Here is a 14,997-nt window from a genome sequence, read left to right as displayed (position 1 = left end):
CAAATCTTAAAAATAAATTAAAATTAGAAAAAGCATACATTGAGTGTTTAGTTTTAAAATACAAATAACTTAAAATTGTAGTAACTAATACTAAGAGTAAAGTTTTAAATTTCAATTAAGTTTTATATGTTACAAAATTCAAGTTGAAAACATTTATTAAAGAAAAAATGAGCAATGAATCATAATATAAAACTGTCTTAATATTTATATTACTTTGTTTAAATAAATATGAAAAATACTACAAACTTACAAGTGTTTTAATTTGATACATTCAATCCTAGCTTTCAGAAGTCTATTTAAAAGTTAAAATAACATGCTTTTTATATTATAAATGTATAAATATTTCTATGCAAATTTGTTGAGTTTTTTTATATGAATGGTCAATAAACTAAATGAGGTAATGTTTAGATAAAGTACATAATTTATATATTTTAAGCTAATTATTTTTTTGTTATAGAATACTATAGGCTACTTTACATAGCAAGTTAAGAAACTTTTTTAGTTTAAAACATGCAAAAAAAAATTTTTATTTTAGCTGAAATCATTTAAAATAATTTCCAAAATCTATAGAACTAAAATTTTATGCACACTTCTAAAAAATTGTGAAATACTGGTATTTTACAACATTATTCATGTATTTTAGGAAAACTTTAGCTTAAAATATTAAAATTGTTCTAATAAACAGAACTTAAAATTAAAATCAAAAATTCAACATTACAACCCAAATGCATTTTCAAAAAGTTTATAAATTAAACTTTTAGAAATTAATTTAGTCTTAGTAAAGTAATTTAAAAGTAAGACATTATATAAACAAAATACACGAATGAAACTAATTTTAATTTTAAAAACTATTTTTCCTTCTAAATTTACTACAAAAATTGATGAATGTCTACTTGGTTTTGGTTTTACAAAATTAAAAATCTGTAATTTTCAGCTAATTTTTATAATTTCTTCATAGCTTCATTATGTTACTTTTTATAAAAAAATATTGACTATATGAGATCTAATACAAATTTTGATCAAAAAGCTTCTTAGAATAATCTATTTTATATTTGTAATTATTATTTTCAGATTTATTTTGCTGAAAAATTTGCTACAACTGATGTTAAGCATGGTAAAAAAGTGAAAACATATTGATAAAATTACTTTTCTAATATAGGAAACTAATTTTGGTGTCAATTAATAACTTAGGTGAAAATAAATTAATATACTTTTAAAATAAATAAAAATGTTTAAAATGTATACATTAAACTAGTAGAATTCTTAACTATCATAGTAGAACAAAGTTTAAGGGCATAGGGGGGTAAGTACCTCAAATTTTCAGGAAATGTTCCGTGTAATGTTAGAAAATTTCTGTTGGAACAAAATTAAAAAAAATTAAAATCTTATAACAAAAAAAAACTGTTTTTTTTTATTAAATTTTTGTTATTTAATTTTTTCAATTATTTCTGACACAATTTTCTAGATATATCAAGGAATACTTCCTGAAATTTTGAGGCAGTTATCTCAAAAAACGTAGGAGAAGATAGATTTATAGTGAAATAGTCTATTTTTGCTGTTTTAGTTTGCGCCTTCCATAAGGATCCTATTGCTGCCTCTAACTTTGACCGGCTATATCACAAAAATTATTTTGAACTTTTATATTCTGTAAAAAGCATCTTGAAGCATAGTAAAACCTAAAGAAAATAAGATCAAATTTGTTTTACACCCCCATGCCCTTAACTTATAATTTCTTTGTAAGTTTGTCATATTGAAAACAGTGATTCCTGTTTTTTTTTTGTAAAACTTGTGAAACTTTTGGTTTATTTCTCAATTTATTAATGTACCAGGGATTAAATAATTAGTACAGTGTAATTTTAGTTGTCATTGTAGATGCTCTTTACACATGAAAATTTGTTTCTTTACTAAGACATTTAAAGCATTACGTCTGTTAAATCTGGAAAACAATTGTAGATTAGTTTTAATAAAATAGTATTTCTAATATAACAACTTAATTAGGACTAAAAAAAACTAGAAAATAAAAAATTTCAAACAATTAAAAAATCTATAAACTAAACTCTTCAAAACTAATGTGAAAAATGTTACTTAATTGAACTGTAATGTAAACTTTTTCAGAACAAGTCTTTAAATTGTAATTTTTTGCTTTTACAACATTTTAAGTTTAAAAGATGGATAAAGCTTAAGTTTTCAACTATATATATATATATATATATCACTAAAAAAAATTTCAATAAAACTTTTCTTGTTTTACTCTATACACTAAGATTTTATAAAACTAAATATAGTACTAAATATTGTTTAAATTTCACAAATTGACAAAAGTTAAGTTAAGATTTTTATTTAATTATTTATAAAACAAAAACTTTGATATTTGCACTAAAAAGTCCAATACATAAGTCTGAGTGTTAGCACAGGTAAAAAAAGTCAGCCTGAGTGACTAAAAACTAATATGAGTTACATCAAGCTAGCCTGAGCTTGTAAGAAAATTTTTAATGATCACTATGGGACAAAAACTTTAAAAAATATTGTTAATCATACTTAAATGTTAGAAAATATTTAAAATTATCAAAAAGACTTTTTATAAATTAATCTGGAAATATATCCAAACAATCGCCAGTTTTCCAACAGTCCTGAGTTTTTAAAATAAGTTTTAGCAAATTAGCCTTAGGTTATCACAAAGTTCAAACTAGTCTGACCTATCCTTACTAGCCTGAGTTTGTGTTAATCTTCTTACAGCTTCCCTTATTTTCCCAACTTTTTAGTTTCAAATGCTAAGATTTCAATTTGTCAAATGACAAGCCACTAAAAGGTTATTTATCTAAAAATACAAACTTTTATTATAATATATATTCATATGTTTTAAGACAATTAAGTGTTGTTTATTAAAGGGGTAGACGAACTTACCCATGATGAAGCTTCCTTAATCTTTTATCATTGAAGAGAGGAGAGTAAGTAGATGCTGGTTCAGTCAGTGAAATTATTTCAGAATTTATAATTTGGAGAGTAAGGTTTAAAAAATATGTTTCATTACATCAAATGTGTTTAGAAAAACAACTTTTAAGCTTAATAACTGATAAATTTAACTTTTAAATGCATAAAAAATTGAAGTTTTCAAAACCAATTTAAAACTAGCTTGTAAAGTAATTTAATTTGTGAAAAGTTATCTGAAATAGAGTTCTATTTTTTATTTAAAGTTTTTCAAAACAGTACTGAATATATTCAATGTAAACAGTTCTGTTAAAGATATACAAAAATAATAACATTTTAAATACATATTAGTTAACTGCAACCACCAATTTTGACTCTAGCCATAAAAAACCAAGATTTACAAAAACTTTTATTTTGAGGTCACAGTTAAAAGTTCAAAGTGAATATGGATTTATTTTGTTGGTAGGGAAAAAAGTCTGATAATGAAGGGTCTTAAAGGCAGTTTTGAAAACACTCTGAGTTTGAACATTGCAAGATCAAAACCCAGTGGTCAACACTTTTACAGCAAAAAATGTAATCATAATAATCAAAATTAAAGGGAAAAAATTGTTTTCATGGTCAAAAATGGCAGTAGTAGGGTTATAATAGACTGCTTACTTTTTTAACTTAAAATTACAATTATTAATTTCATAAAAATATATAAAAGTAATTTTAGAGTTTTTATTACTGTCAAAATTATAACACCACAAAACAGTGTTAAAAATAAATTTAAGTGACCAACGGTCTTTCTCCACACTAAACCATTAACAGTTGAGGGTGTACACATTTTTCTTTTTTGGTTAAACTTTTATTTAAAAAAAAACATGAAATTTTAAGCTTAAGTATTCAGTATTAAATCTCTAGTTATAAATCATCAATACTAGAAATAAAAAAACTGGCAAGTAGTAGCATTTTTAGAAATAAACTTAATATTAAAACAAACGATTAAAAATATAAAAGCATTAACTTTTATCATACAAGTTTAGAAAATTTTTATATAAAATTTTATGTTTAGACCAACCTATTAAACTAAGATTTGTTTACTTACATTTATCAAATATTAAGTTTATTCTTTATGTTTTGTATAAATAAAAAGTTTTTAAAATACAGCACAGCTTAATTATTTTAATTCAAATCTTTATTTTTAGATTAACTTTCCTACCTTTTATAGTATAAAAAAACTGAAACATTTTGATTAAAACAATTTAACACTATCCAAAAAGAATTCGTCAAAGAAGTTTGATTTTTAAAATAAATTTCATTCTAAGAATTAATACTCTAGATATATATGTTATTATCTAAAAACTGAATTTTTTATAGATAAAACTGTTGTTAAATATAAACTTTAAAAGTATATTTTTAACTTATAACCATAGATGCTAAAAATTAAGTGTTTCTGTATCTAGCTGTTGTAGTTAGAATGGCTTTTTACTTTTTGGTTTAAAACGTCATGACAAACAACAATCATGCTAAAATAAAGATGAACTAAAACAGTTTACATGATTTCACATTTTTAACATAAAACAATTTCTTTATTTTTGTTCTTGAAGTATATTTAGAACAAAGTTTAAAAGCTAATCTTTCAGAAAAAAATTGTTTTTTTTTTTGATTGTGGGTTTATTGGGTTGGTGCTAGAGCCAATAGAAAAAGTGGGACATTTTGGCTATTTTTTATTTTGAGTAATATTACTAAAACATACAAAAACCTTTTTTTGTTTTTTTAATATTGCTTAGTAAATAAATTTTACCTCTAAGAGAGTTAAAACTTTTCAAAACAAATTTGTCATTGATATATCGAATACTTTTAGTTTTTTTTCAGTTTTGGTCTTTATTTAATATCTACTTGCTTTGTAAAATATCTTTTGTTCTATGAAAATATAAATTCAATAGAAAGTTAAAATTTTTTAAATGCTACTTTTTATTTGAAAAACAAATACTCAAACTAAAATACATTTATTTAACAATTTTTCGATTCTCGGTTTGAGTTACATAATTAAAAAATATTAAAGTAAAAACACCATTTCTTACTTAAATATACATAGCAAAAAATTCTTAATCTCTCAGTGAATTTATACTTTCTAATAACCTTTTTGTTTTTTTTTTCATAAGAATAAAAATAGAGAATTGAAATGATCAACAATATTCTCAATATCCTACAACAAAATATAGTTCTGCTTTGTCTCTGAGTAACTTTTTTTTGATTAAACTTTTATTAGTCCTTCGCTAGTTAATTATTACAATTCTGTTAACCTGACAACAGCTATTTGTAGAAATTTTTTAAAATACTTAAAAAAAATTATGCTTACGAAGTTTTAATTGCGATAAACAAGATTTAATACATATGAACTTAATTTAAAATACATCTTAATTTCAATATAAGCTTTAAAACTAACAATTGTGCGAAACCTAATAAATAATAAAAGGTAAAACGACAAGCTAAATTTTGTAATATACAAATTTTTATTTACTGTTAACTTGTTAATATAAACCTTAAATTTTATTGTTTTTTTACGTATGCACTCTGACATAAGTAACAATATTTAATCATTTACTGCAATGAAAAAAAAGTCAATGAAAATACAACAAAGAAAAACTATGACATATTTGTTGTAGAATTCTTTTTCATAACGTAAACAAAGTCTTTAACATTTTTAATAATTTATAAACGCACGATATAACTCTAAAAAAAGATCCTATTTTTTGTTTTTAATTGCTATAATAAATGCACGATAATAAACTTTGTTATAGCTTTGTTTTGAAAAACTTTGCTAATTATTTATAATACTATAACTTTTTATGTCTTACTTATAATAAAACTAACTTTAGCAATAAATGACTCTCTTTAAAAAAGTGCATAAAGTTTACTTAAGTTCATATTAATTTTCAAAAATAATCAAAAGTATTCTAAACCTTAGAGTGAGGTCAGTAATTTAGGAAACTTAAAAATTACTAATGCAGCAAAAATACCCAATTGTATCAGATCAAATTACTAACGTTAGTGTTGTAAAAATTATGTTTAAAGCAGTAGATTAGAACTAAAAAAATATAAAGTTATATCTTAGAAAAAATTTTGTTGTAACAAAAGCTGTCTAAAATACAAACTTTTAAAAATAGCTTGTCTTAAAGTTTTAATTTAATTTATTTTAGTTTTAACTTAAGTTTTAAGTAATCAAAATTTTGTGTCTATGTTTATGCCAATAAATTTTTTAGTAAAATCAATCAAAGTATTATGGTAAATAAGTAAGTCAAGCAAAAAATCATTTTAAAAAATTAAAAGTAGTAAAACAATTGACTGAAATCAGACTTTTAAAGTAGTCTTCATCACAACACAAAAACAATAAGGGTATTTTTAAAACCAGTAAATTTAAAGAATTTTCAAACGACATAACGACGGTAATATCCGGCTTCTATAATAATGTCGGTTCCGGTTTCGGTGAATCCCTATCGACCACGTGACGTACTTGGCTGACACGAAAAACAAACGGTTCAATAGTTTTTGAAATTTCATTTGCATAACAACGTTTACCTTCTGCATATATTTTAATTGAGATGAAATCCTTGCCCTCAAAGTTTTCTATTACGCTTTATAAAAGATTAACATGGAGTTTAAATTCCGTTTAACAAAAAAAAAGCTTCTTTCGATAATTTATTTAAAATGCACTGTTTTTAAAATTGTATTACGTTCTTGGAATTAAGCTCTTTAACCTGTTGTAATATTTTATAAAAAAAAATTTTGCTTTTTTTTTTAATAAAAGCTTCAGTAAGGTAATTGTTTTAAAGTTATTTTTTATAGTTCAATGTTTGAATTATTAGTTATGTGATTAAGTTGTAAAAAGTTTATTGATATTATAATTTTATTTTATATAATTAAACTATACTTGTGGTTGGTTCCCAAAAAATATTATTAACGCAATTAAAAAAAAAACTTTTAAATATGAAAAGTTCGGTTATTTAATTAAGTCTTCGCTTTGCTAAACTTAATTGCTTTTTACAACTATCGTTTATGTAATAATTTGTTTCATTTATTGCCAATTATTAACACTGTTGGAAACCGTTCAAAATTAATCTGTTCAGATAATTAAAACGAAACTTATTTCTTTAGCTTATGTAAAATATTTGTATGAAAAAAGAAAACGGTAATAAAGGTTTATATCACGTGTACAACTAATATTTTTATTTAAGGTCTGTTGGTTTACCGTGATATGAAAAAGTTAAAAAAAGTTTTTACATTTTACACTTTATGCTGTTGCTTTGAAAGTGTTGTATGCAAAATTACTTTTAAAAGCGTTTAAATTTTATGTTATTATATAATTGAGTTAGGGAATAAAAGAACTGTCAACAATTTATTAAGGAGAATAATATTTAGTCTAAAGATTTATTTCATGTGCTAGAAGTTGTTTGAAAATGAAATGAAACAAGGCATTTGTATTATAACATTGAATTCAGAAAAACATAAGGTATTAATTTCAAGATTTATAAGTTTAATGTAAAAAAAAAGTAGTTTAACATTGTTTTTAAGTTGAAAATTTGTATATCTTTAAGACAAATTTTAATATACTTTTTAAGTAAACCATATTTCAAAGTAATTAGTTAAAGGTAAAGCTTGACAAAAGTCCTTTAATAATTGAAGTGATTCGTAATAAAATTATATTTAAAAAAAACTGTAAAGTATGTTAAAATTTTCTAACTTTAAAACAATAAATACTAACAAAAAAAAAAGTTTATTTTAATACCTTTTGACAAGGATTTTATTTAGAAGATTATATAATGTTTATGCTTGTAACATTTGTGGTTGTTCAACTTTTGTTGAACAGTGTTTCTTGTCAAGAACAAACTTGCACAATCACGAAAACATACTCCTGTGGTGACTATCAGCACTCAAATAGTGACGTCACAGTTGGTAAAATGGGGCCAAGAGGACCACCTGGCAAAGACTGCAACTTGACCGTGGTAAAAGAACACTTGAAAAAAGTTCAACACAAACTCAACAAAACTGAACAGGGTTAGTTTGTTTTTTGTAAATTAAAATCAATACTTTTTGCAATTTTTTACTTAAAAAAAAGGTTTTAATTGTTTATTTAATACAGGTTTTTTCTTTTGTTCATGATAATAATGTAACAAAAATAACGACTGTTTTAAATTGATAACAATGATTTTAGATTGATTTAAAAGTCAGATTATAATCTTACCTGGTAATTGAGCACAAAGAAAACTTATCTTAACTAAATATATACTTTTTTTTGATTAAAAAAAGTGTATTTTCAAAATCGTCCATAGTTACACTATACTCTTAAACAGTCACAATAACTTTTTACATACTTAATTCAGCACAAAGATTAAAAAAAACTTTTATAACAGTGCACTTTATAACTTGTATAATTATAGAGTTGACCGATTTGAAAAAGCAAAGCAGTTCGAGGCAGCCTAGGGATTGTTACGACATCAAAAAAATCGACCCACTGTCGCCATCTGGCGTATACAAAATTTACCCGCTTTTCAGTGAAATTGAAGGGTTTCTCGTCTACTGCGACCAGGAAACAGAAGGAGGGGGTGGACTGTTTGTTTTCGTTTATATTTTGTTTCAAAATTAATTAATTTTTAAACTATTTAGTTATATACTGTAAAATTAACTTCACTATGCTAGAATTTTTTTAAAAACTTTTAATCAAAGTAGTTTTCACAAGTTATTGAAAACTTGGACGTCCTGTTTTATGATTATTTTAATAATTATTAATAAGCTATACCGGCATAAAAGTTTAAAAACCAAAAAAAAATGCTTTAGCTTGGATGTATATTAAGTAAGACAGTACGAACTTTTTAAAAAGAAATTTTGTTTAACTATGGTGTTTCTTGATATAAAGTTTATAGTGTTTATCTATAAAAATAAAACTAACTAAACTTTATACTGGTTTATATATAAATCAAAACGATATTTTTAAAGCTTTTCCAACGACGATTCAGTGGTGAGCAGGAATTCCAGAAAAACTGGAATTCCTACGCGAACGGGTTTGGCAATCCAAACAGTGAATATTGGTTGGGTTAGTTTTACTGTTAATGTTTAAAAAACATTTAATAACTAAATAAAATAACATTTTTAAGTTTTTGTAATCTATACTTTTGTAGTATGTACTAGCATTTTCTTACTGATAGTTTTCATTCAAAAAGACGTTTTTTTTTTTCAACAATTTAATACAGTAACCTCTCGCTTATTTACGCACATTGTGTCCACAGAAAAAAATGCGTTAGTATACGAGATATCGTAAAGATACGAGAGGTACCAAATATACTTTCTATAATGGTTGTTTTTTGATATTGCTTCTAGTTAGAAGCAGACTGGGGACTTTCCCACTTTTAAGAATTTGTTTATTTTTTTTATAAATATGAAAACAAAAGATAAAACTATATAAAATATATAAAAAAAAGGAATTAAATTTATATAAAGTAATAGTTTACTAATTTTGATAATAAGTAGATTTTATCTTTATCTGTATTTATATGTGACTTATTTGATACTTAACATTCATATTCTATTCTACTTATTAAATTAAATTTATAATTAAGCATTTGTTTACAATGAAGAAATAATGTGGTGTCTAAATTAAAATTAGTTTCTATAGCCTTTTACAAAAATATGCATTTGGTGCTGTAATGAAAATATCATATGAAAATGCTGTAATGTTTTTTTTGAACAAAAATATATAGAATATAAGAAAATGTTTAACTCTTGCTGTGCAAAGCAAGTGTTACAGAAGAACTTAAACAAAAAAAAAAACGTCAAATGAAAATTAGTGATATGTTTCCTAAAAAAAACAATTGAGATTTTTGTAAGTGTAAGCTCTATATTTATTTAGTATCACTGCTACTTTTTGCTAGGAAATTTCATTACATTTCATTTTTAGATGTTTATTCATATATAGGGCAAGAAAGCTGAATTATTTGATGTGTTTCAAACTCTCATTACTTCATAATACTTTCATAATTTAACACAGTCATATTTATTTCAGAATAAAAACATATTTTAAATTAAAAATATACAATAATCGTAGTTTGTGCAATATAAAAAAAAATTAAAATTTTTATTTTCTGTATTTTTTAGAATTCTAAAATGCGTATCTAAACGAGAGTGCGTAACGTCACGAGTGCGTAAAGATGCGAGATGTAACTGTAATTAACTTTGGAGTTTTAAAAAGCTGCATAAAACAAAACAGCAACTTTTAGTTTTTGTAACCTACACTTTTGTATTATTAGCTTCTTCTAACTAATATTTTCATTTCAAAGTAAAACTTTGCATAACAAAATAAATGTGAATTTTGAAGGTTTGGAAAAGCTGCATCAAATCACAAAATCCGGGTTGTTCTCGCTACGCGTGGATTTAGAGGATTTTGAAGAAAACAAAGCATATGCTCAATACAAGTAAATAACCGCTTTCATATACGATAAAAAAACACTAAGTAAATCCGACTGTTTTTATTTGTTTTGTTGTTTATTAACATTTTTCAGGTCATTTTCAATAGGAAAAAGGGAGACTTATACGTTGAACTTTGATTCAAGCTCATACGAAGGCACTGCAGGTTAAAAGTTATTTATTTGTTTAGACTTTGGTTAAACAATTTAATTTGTGCTAAATGATATTGCTTAAATAGCAAATGAGTAAGAAAGTTATTGAAAAAGAACAAATCCGTATATTTTCATTTAATTTTAATAACTATTTTATTCATTAATTACATATAAAAGCAAATCTGCGGTTTTGTTCTGTTTCTATAAGTTGTAAGTGATAGCTACGAGAGTAAAAAGAACTAATATATTTAGTAAACTCATAAATATTAAAACGTGTAGAAGGCAATAAACTTATCAAACTTTTAGGAGATTCGCTCACCAAACAAAACGGACAAAGTTTCTCAACCTTCGACAGGGACCAAGACAATTATGGCAAAAGTTGCGCGGAAGTGTATAAATCCGGCTGGTGGCACAATAAGTGTCACGACTTCAACTTGAACGGGTTGTACTTGAGGGGAAGTACCGAACAATACGCAGCCGGGATGGTTTGGAGGGCTTTCAAAGGGTATCATTACGCGCTTAAAATATCTGAGATGAAGTTTAAACCTGTTTACGATTATTAGAGAGTTTAATAATTTTTTGATTATACTAAACATAAATACGAGAAAATATTTTTCATTCGAACTTTAAGTCATATCAGTATGAGCTTTGAAAAGCTTTCTATACTGTTTTTATGTTGCATGCATTTGTTTAATATCTTTTATTTTTGACAAAATTGCTTATGTATTTTTTTTTATATATAAATGTATTAAATAGGTTTACATTAATATTCTTCTATAAATCCTGTCTAAATGTAAGCTTATGTAGCTAAACATTTTTATGTTAGAATATAATTTTTAGTTTTTTGAGATTTGTATAAGTAAGCTATTTAATTTCGTTCGTGTACGTTGTCAATTATTATAAACACAAACTATTTGTATTGTCTACTTTTAAAATATGTGTACATACAGTACTAATTAAGCTGAAAAAAAAAATTAATATAATGATTTATTATATACTGAATAAATACTGTATATGAATGTAAACTAACTTATTATAAACAATTCTTACGTATCTATAAAAACTTATGGCCATAATTAGATATTTAGAATTCTAAATTTCGATATTTAAACGATAAATATTCATTAAAAGGGTAAAATTATTTAATTCATGATTGCTAAGTTGTAACTCGTTTTATAAAAGTGATCTATTAACATTTTTGTTTTGTTATTTATAAGACTAGTAATAATTTAATATTAGCTTTAATATTATTCATGCTTGGTTGCTACTCACTGAGTTTTTACATTTTATAAAAAGTAGAATAATGAACTTTTCAAGATAAAATTTAAGTAATGTTAGCGTTCAAAATTTAATTTAAGATAATTTTATTAACATAGTGTTTCTTAAACTCTTTCACACAAATCTAATTCTACAAAAAAAAAGTATGAAGATTAATAAGTAGTTGTGAGACAAAAGTACTCAACTGTCAAACGAAATTTTTACTAAAATATTGCACACTCCATATATCATTTTATTGTTTAATGAAACTATTTTAACAATATATTTATGAATGAGCTAAGAGTTTTAAAAAGAACTGCAAGAATTAGTTTATAATGTTTTAGCTCTTTTATATATAATTTTATACTTACCTTTTTGGTCATTTAAAGTACTACTTGAGACTATATAAGCAGATCATATACTTTTAATTAAATTATGCCTAATAATTTCTAAAGATTCAGATAATTTTTATTTTACTATGGGTGTTTTTCATGTTTTGCTTAAAAAACTATGAATGATTGTAAATGGATAAAGTGTATAAAAGGAACATGTTTTGAATAAACCATATAGATTTTATAAATAAGATTAAGTATTTTTGGATTATTTTTATGTGATACTTTTTCTAAAGTTTTGTATGCCATAATTATTTACTGTACAAACTTAAATTTATGTTGTAACGAAAATTAAGTTGTGCAAATTGTTTAAACTTCTACAGCCTTTTTCAAAAAAAATTTTTTACTAGTACTTTATACAGATGCAAAATCTCAACTTGAGATATTTAAAATGGGTTGGTGTCAAATGAGCACTAAGGGAAATTTTTGCACGGCGTCAATTTTGCACGAGGGGTAACTTTTGCACTTTCGAGATGGTACGAAAATCTATACGCCATAGTTGCAAAAATATTAGCTGACCTAAATTTAATTAACTTCTACCAAATTTTGTCAGATTAGTTCTTGTAAAAGAACAAACACTCTGCTCTCAAGTAATAATATTTGACGAACAATGTTCCACAACCATCTTCACCAGGGTTTCCCAAACTTTTTTTAATGGCCCCCTTTTAAGAAATTAAAAAAGCATAGCCTCCTCCAACAAGATTCCTCAAAAAACTACCATTAAAACTGCATTGTTTTTTTTTTTGCTCTTCATCATCAACACTAAAACATCTAGTGTAAGTTTCAAATTATAGCCTTGTGGCTCCCCATTTTAAGACTAACTTCATAACCTTTTTTCCATAATATCTAGTATAAGTTTCAAATCTACCATTTAAAATGCATAAGACTTTTTTTTTTACTCTTCCTCATTAACTCCAGTATAATTTTTAAGTTATGACCTCATGGCCCTCCTTTGCTCCTTATGGCCCCCTAAGTTTCTGAAATAGCACCCAAGGAGGCCACTTAGCCCACTTTGTGGAACCCTGACACAGACGCTCGAAATTTTAAAGAAAGATGAATAAGTTAATGAAGGACGCCATTTAAAGATTTTGTGCTTGCACGTTGAAATTTATTGCTATTTTGAACAATTTTGATTGAAAGAATTTTGTTTGTTGCAAAAAAAATGACTCTTTGTCAATTAATTGGAAAAATGAATCAGACAACTTGCTATTGAAAATGTCAACATCAACTAGCACAATTATAAGTAGTTTGGTACAAAAAAAATTAGTTTTATAAAGCTACACGTAAACAACAACATGTTTCAGTATTTTTAGACAGTTTTATTTAAAATATTTTTGTTGTGATAGAATCTTATTGAAAAGATTTCGCCTAGTATAAATTCAACAATCATTCAAATTATATCAGACCTTTAAAATTTTTTTTTTTGAAATTAATAAAAAAAGTTTTTTTTTTAAGAATATTGTAGTTCACTATTAATATTCATACTATCTTTTTAAGTATTTTAGATACGTAGATATAATAACTTTAGAATTTACTCTTTGAAAAGGCTTAACAGCGAGATAGAAATGTTGAAAAATTCGATAGTATAGTTTATTTTGCAATGGTTAATCTAAAAAGGAATAAAAGTTAAAAACAAGTAAAAAGTTTGTAAGAGTAAAATGTAAAACTTTATACTACAGAAACTTATAAAGTTCAAAAAATTATAGGCACAACTGATCTAAACGAAGTCTAGAACTTTTAAAAAAGCCGAGTAAAGTTTTAATATTAAACGCCAAAAACAAAAATACAGAAAAAAGCTTGTAATAATTTTTAATGATTATGTCTAAACTTTAAAACAAACAAACTATTAGGAATAATTTTTTTATGAAGTTTATTATTTCAATTCAAACAGTCTCAAGTAAAGTTGGAATACGCTCAGTCCAAAATTTGAGTTTGTCACCAAATTGAGTACTTTTTTTTGATTTTGCATTAAAACAAGCTTCTAAATACTTTTTGTTTTCCGCATCCCAGCTTGGCCATTTGACGTTTAAACTGTATGGTCCTTCGTTTGGATTCCTAATATGTTTAATACTAAATTAAAATAAAATTTCATTTTTATTAAGTTAGCTAGAACAGGTTTAAAATTTTAACAAAGAGATTAAAGATATACATTATCATTCCTATAACAAACTATGTAGGAAAACGGCATAATTTTGTTACTTTTTGTAATACTTTTTATTGAGTTTCAACAAAAAATATCCTATTGTTTTCTGAAGATTAAGACATACGGTTGACCACTATACAGATGTTTTCAAAGTTTCACACACAGCTATAGAAAAGATAACTATTATTTTTAAACATAGTCTAACTTAGAAGCCTTAAAATAAAAGTATTGATAAACCCCAAAATGTTTCAAAATATTATACTTTTGATTGTTGAGAAAACAATGAAATACCTCGATTTACTTTTTATTTTTTCAAAATTTTTAGTTTATTATAAGCACTGACGAGCTCTTTAAACATAACGTTACAAAAAAAATTAAAAAAAAAACTTAAAATAAAACAAAACTTAAACTTATTTCTAAAGACCGCCAACCAGATTGCTTTTTATTAAGCAAAATAAAAACGGATATAAATCAGAATTTTTTTTATGTTAAATTTTAAATCAAAAGTTTATCAAAACATCTAAAATTATATCTAAAATTGTAAAATAAATAATAAAAGCAAATTGTTCAGTAATCTTCCTTTATTGTACCAACATATGTTTCTGTGTGTTAACTAACCAACACACTTCAACTGGGTTCTGTAAAAAAAATAATAACTGCAATTAAAGAATAGAAGCATAGA

At 24.5% G+C, this 14,997-nt stretch overlaps 1 protein-coding gene across 1 annotated transcript; it reads left to right on the top strand.

The window, feature by feature from the left end:
- Positions 1-7,733: 7,733 nt before the first annotated feature.
- On the top strand, positions 7,734-11,406 carry LOC145838161 (microfibril-associated glycoprotein 4-like). The gene is made up of 6 exons (XM_082945716.1): positions 7,734-7,968; positions 8,352-8,533; positions 8,908-9,004; positions 10,283-10,379; positions 10,467-10,537; positions 10,830-11,406. The coding sequence occupies exons 1-6, from the start codon at positions 7,734-7,736 to the stop codon at positions 11,084-11,086; spliced, it is 939 nt and encodes a 312-aa protein (XP_082801842.1). The 3' UTR covers positions 11,087-11,406.
- The last annotated feature ends 3,591 nt before the right edge of the window (positions 11,407-14,997 follow it).

Source organism: Thalia democratica, chromosome 6, assembly GCF_965202585.1.
Source record: "Thalia democratica chromosome 6, ktThaDemo2.hap1.1, whole genome shotgun sequence".
Taxonomy (NCBI): domain Eukaryota; kingdom Metazoa; phylum Chordata; class Thaliacea; order Salpida; family Salpidae; genus Thalia; species Thalia democratica.
Note: the sequence above shows the minus strand (reverse complement) of the source record. Positions and strands in the feature narration are given on the sequence as shown.

Coding starts and splice junctions, on each gene's coding strand:
- LOC145838161 (XM_082945716.1), top strand. CDS start 7,734: ATGTTTATGCTTGTAACATTTGTGGTTGTTCAACTTTTGTTGAACAGT. Junction 9,005..10,282: donor AAACAGTGAATATTGGTTGG/GTTAGTTTTACT, acceptor TGAATTTTGAAG/GTTTGGAAAAGCTGCATCAA. Junction 10,380..10,466: donor AAAGCATATGCTCAATACAA/GTAAATAACCGC, acceptor AACATTTTTCAG/GTCATTTTCAATAGGAAAAA.